The sequence below is a fragment of the Musa acuminata genome, chromosome BXJ1-2, assembly GCF_036884655.1.
Source record: "Musa acuminata AAA Group cultivar baxijiao chromosome BXJ1-2, Cavendish_Baxijiao_AAA, whole genome shotgun sequence".
NCBI classification, from domain to species: Eukaryota; Viridiplantae; Streptophyta; class Magnoliopsida; order Zingiberales; family Musaceae; genus Musa; species Musa acuminata.
In genome coordinates this window covers 6,798,815-6,802,275 of record NC_088328.1, presented here as the reverse complement: position 1 = coordinate 6,802,275, position 3,461 = coordinate 6,798,815, and the positions used below count along the sequence as shown (strand labels likewise).

Below are 3,461 nucleotides of genomic sequence, written 5' to 3'. Positions count from 1 at the left end.
AAAAATAACCTCCTAATCCTATCCGACCTCTTCACATCTTTAATAAGGGTCAGCTTATGTAGGTTCTACATGAATGTCCATCTCAATTAGGACTCACCTAGCTAGAGTCCTAATAAGTTGTTTTATGATAGAGAACTAAGATGACATATAAGAATTTTAGAGTTACACAGGAAAAATAACAACAGAACCTTAAATCCTACACCCAACCCATGAAAACAAACTACTAATCCACCCTTCAACAAATACTGTGAATAAGTACAATTGTTTCATGATTTAGTGTTACACGGAAAAAAAATAACAACAGGAAGCTTAAATCCTACACCCAACCCTTGAAAACAAAATACGAAACAAAATTTGCCATTGTACAAGCATCGGGAAGCCATAAGTATCAAACACCATGCGGTCAAGGAGACGAATGGGGCCATCACGCCGGCAGAATGTCGTCGAAGATCCAAAGCATCTCCATGCCTGAAGAGACCGGCGGATTACACGCCTCCATTCCATTCCCTGTGACCACCTCATCATCTGCTGCTGTCCCCTCCTCCGCCGCCGCCGCTGGAGTGCCGCCCTCCATGTACGGGATACCGAAGAAGTTCATGTAGGACTCGTAGGCCATCAGCTCCTCCGACAGCCTCCTCACCTCACCGTCTCCCTCGCAGTCATTGGAAGCCGCCAAGACGGGAGATTTTTCCACCTTGGGTTGAATGAAATTGCCGACGGGGTTGCAGGGGACGGAATTATCGGTCTCCTCGGGCTCCACCTCATTGGGGAAGTTGACCTTGGCCTTCTTGCCGCGGATGCGGCGGGCCTCGCGGTCGTAGGCGCGGGCAGCCTCCTCCGCGGTAGCGAAGGTGCCGAGCCAGACGCGAACGCCTTTCATGGGGTCACGGATTTCCGCTGCCCACTTCCCCCACGGCCGCTGTCGTATCCCCCTGTACAAATTCTTCCGCCCCCGCTTCCGAGGCACTGAGATAACAAAACAAGCAGCAGAAGAAGCCATCAAGACGCCGCCTTTGGATAAAAAAGAACAGAGATACACAGAGAAGCACCAGAAGAAGCTGCCATCTGTGGACCAAAGGCCAGTAGGTAGAGCAAGAGGGAGGAGTTAGCTACCTTTGTCCTGGGTGGAGACACTGTGTGGGTGGAAGGAATCGGGCCAGAGGTCAGAGGCGGAGAGGAGGTGATCGGGATCAGGGCAGTGACGGTGATGGTTGCGTTGAGGAATGAAGTCGGAGATGATGGCGCCGCCACACATCTTTGCTGCTGTCGTCGAGTTTTAGGAGATGGCAATTGTATGAGAAGAGGAATGAATGAGCCGATAGATATTTTAGCAGTGACGCTGCAGAAAGCGACGGTGGTGAGTTTGGGATTGACCCCGGTCGATGGTTATCACTTATATAGGCTCCCGCACATAAAAAGGAGCGCGTTGGCACAGTTAAGAAGAGGCTCTTTCCAGAAGGGATGGTTGGTCTCCAAATTTACCATGACAGCAGCAATTGGAACAGGAATTTAGATCTTATGTCCAGACGTTTCTAGTATTTACATTTTACCAGTGCAGCGGACCTACCAAACACGAGTTGGAATCGGCTTTCCGCCATGTAATGCTTCCTGTCATTCGCATGGTAGGTGACGACTTTAAACCAAATCGTGACCCTGTTCTGGAAGCATGCATTACTATGGTCATTTAAGGAGACCACCGGCACACATAGGATTCCCGCCGCTGTTTTGCCTCTGGAAGAGGACAAACTCGGAGACGTTGCCTCCGCGCACCTTCCAACCACGTGGACCGAGGAGGAGCGGCTGAGCGAGCCACCGACGGTGAGGTGGACAGCGCCGCTGCCGCATCTCTCCAGCACGTGACTATATTACACGTGTCCCCCAACTGCATGCAAGTCGTGCAAAGTTTCACGACAAAAAAGCAAAAGCAAAGGTTCCGTCACATATCAGTACAAAGTTTGTGTTTTTCTAATTTATTCCTCCAAATATAGTTATTCAAAAATAAAAAAAATTACATATACACACACACATATATATATATATAAACATAATTTATCTTAATTAATTATTTAAATTAATAATATTAAAACGCTAATTTACATTAATATTCTTTAAAAATCAATATTAACTTGTATTTTTTTAATCAACCATTATATGTGAAGAATCTTAATATATGAAGGGACATATGTCAGAACAAAAATTGTAATGGCAAATATGCTATTTCAAAATTTTGCAAGAATATATATGTAAAAATATGTACGAAAATTTATAAATAATTTTGTTTAAAAAATATGAGAAAAAAATCGATTTTGTAAGCTTTTGATCAGAGTCCTACGTGATTCTCCTGTATTTATTTATATGTTATTGGTTAATAGTCACACACATACACGTACAGGAAAGAAAGGAAATGCACTTCTAGTGTATGATAACATTTCTGGATATATGATAATTATCGCTTTTTTTCTCTTTCGGAAACTACTGAAACAATACTTAGATTAATCATGATAAATTCTGAGAAGCTTTTTCATAAATTTAAAAACAGAAATTGGACTCGTACATTAGTGCACTTGATTGACTGGATTTTTTTTTCGTAACTCTTTCTTTTCTTTTTAGTAACTTAAGTTTTTGAGATTTATAATTATTTAATTAAAACTTTATCATGAAATCAAAATGCTGTGTATTCGAATCGCCATCTGTCTTTTGTTCATTGGATTGATATGTGTGATCCAATTTAAATTATTTATTTATTTTGATGGATGTTTCTGAATTTTTTGGATGATACCAAATATTAAATATTTTGGTATGTCCAAAAGGCAACGCTATAAAAAATAGATAACCTCAGATTTAATTTATGGTCTCTGGTGAAATTGATGGATTAATCGAGTATAATTTACATAAATACTAATAACAAAAATATATATCTACATAGAAATATGAATATTAAAAATTAGCGTAAAACTATTATTGCTAGTTATTTCTTGGCCCTAAGATTTTAAATGATTTTTTATTTCATATTATTAATACTCTTGACAAAAATAAAAAATTTCAATTTGACAGAGTAAATTTCAATTTTGAATTTATTTTTTATATCTGGATTTCTTTTAGTTGGCACATGAGATATCACATTAGAGTTTTCTGGATCGTACTTTTTGTAATAAATCTTTTAGCATTAATGATCATCTAATTCAAAATCATTATCAATTTTGACGGATGTCAGTGAAGTTTTCGGATGATTTTGATATCTCCAATAAAAATACTACTTAAGAATACTTATTTGTACAAATACTACTTCGATTTAAAAAAAAAAAAAATTAACCAAAGTTGTTTATATTTTGAGTTATTCTCTTCGGTCAAGAGTTTTGGATTTCATCTGAACCTGATGAAAGATTAAACCGCATTTTATAGACTGATTGATGAATTTAATACAATTAGAAGTATTCGAAGTAGAAGGATGGCTCGTTATG

At 39.1% G+C, this 3,461-nt stretch overlaps 1 protein-coding gene across 1 annotated transcript; it reads right to left on the bottom strand.

Moving 5' to 3' along the window:
* Positions 1-210: 210 nt before the first annotated feature.
* Positions 211-1,366, bottom strand: LOC135595329 (ethylene-responsive transcription factor ERF071-like). The gene is made up of 2 exons (XM_065086116.1): positions 1,114-1,366; positions 211-966 (listed from the first exon to the last, which is right to left on the bottom strand). Exons 1-2 carry the CDS (start codon positions 1,253-1,255, stop codon positions 425-427), a joined length of 684 nt encoding a protein of 227 aa, XP_064942188.1. The 5' UTR covers positions 1,256-1,366; the 3' UTR covers positions 211-424.
* Positions 1,367-3,461: the final 2,095 nt, after the last annotated feature.

What these genes read in the sequence shown, in the direction of transcription:
- LOC135595329 (XM_065086116.1), bottom strand. Translation starts at nt 1,255, where the DNA reads ATGTGTGGCGGCGCCATCATCTCCGACTTCATTCCTCAACGCAACCAT. An exon ending in TGTCTCCACCCAGGACAAAG is followed by an intron (nt 967 to 1,113) that starts GTAGCTAACTCC and finishes TTGTTATCTCAG; the next exon opens with TGCCTCGGAAGCGGGGGCGG.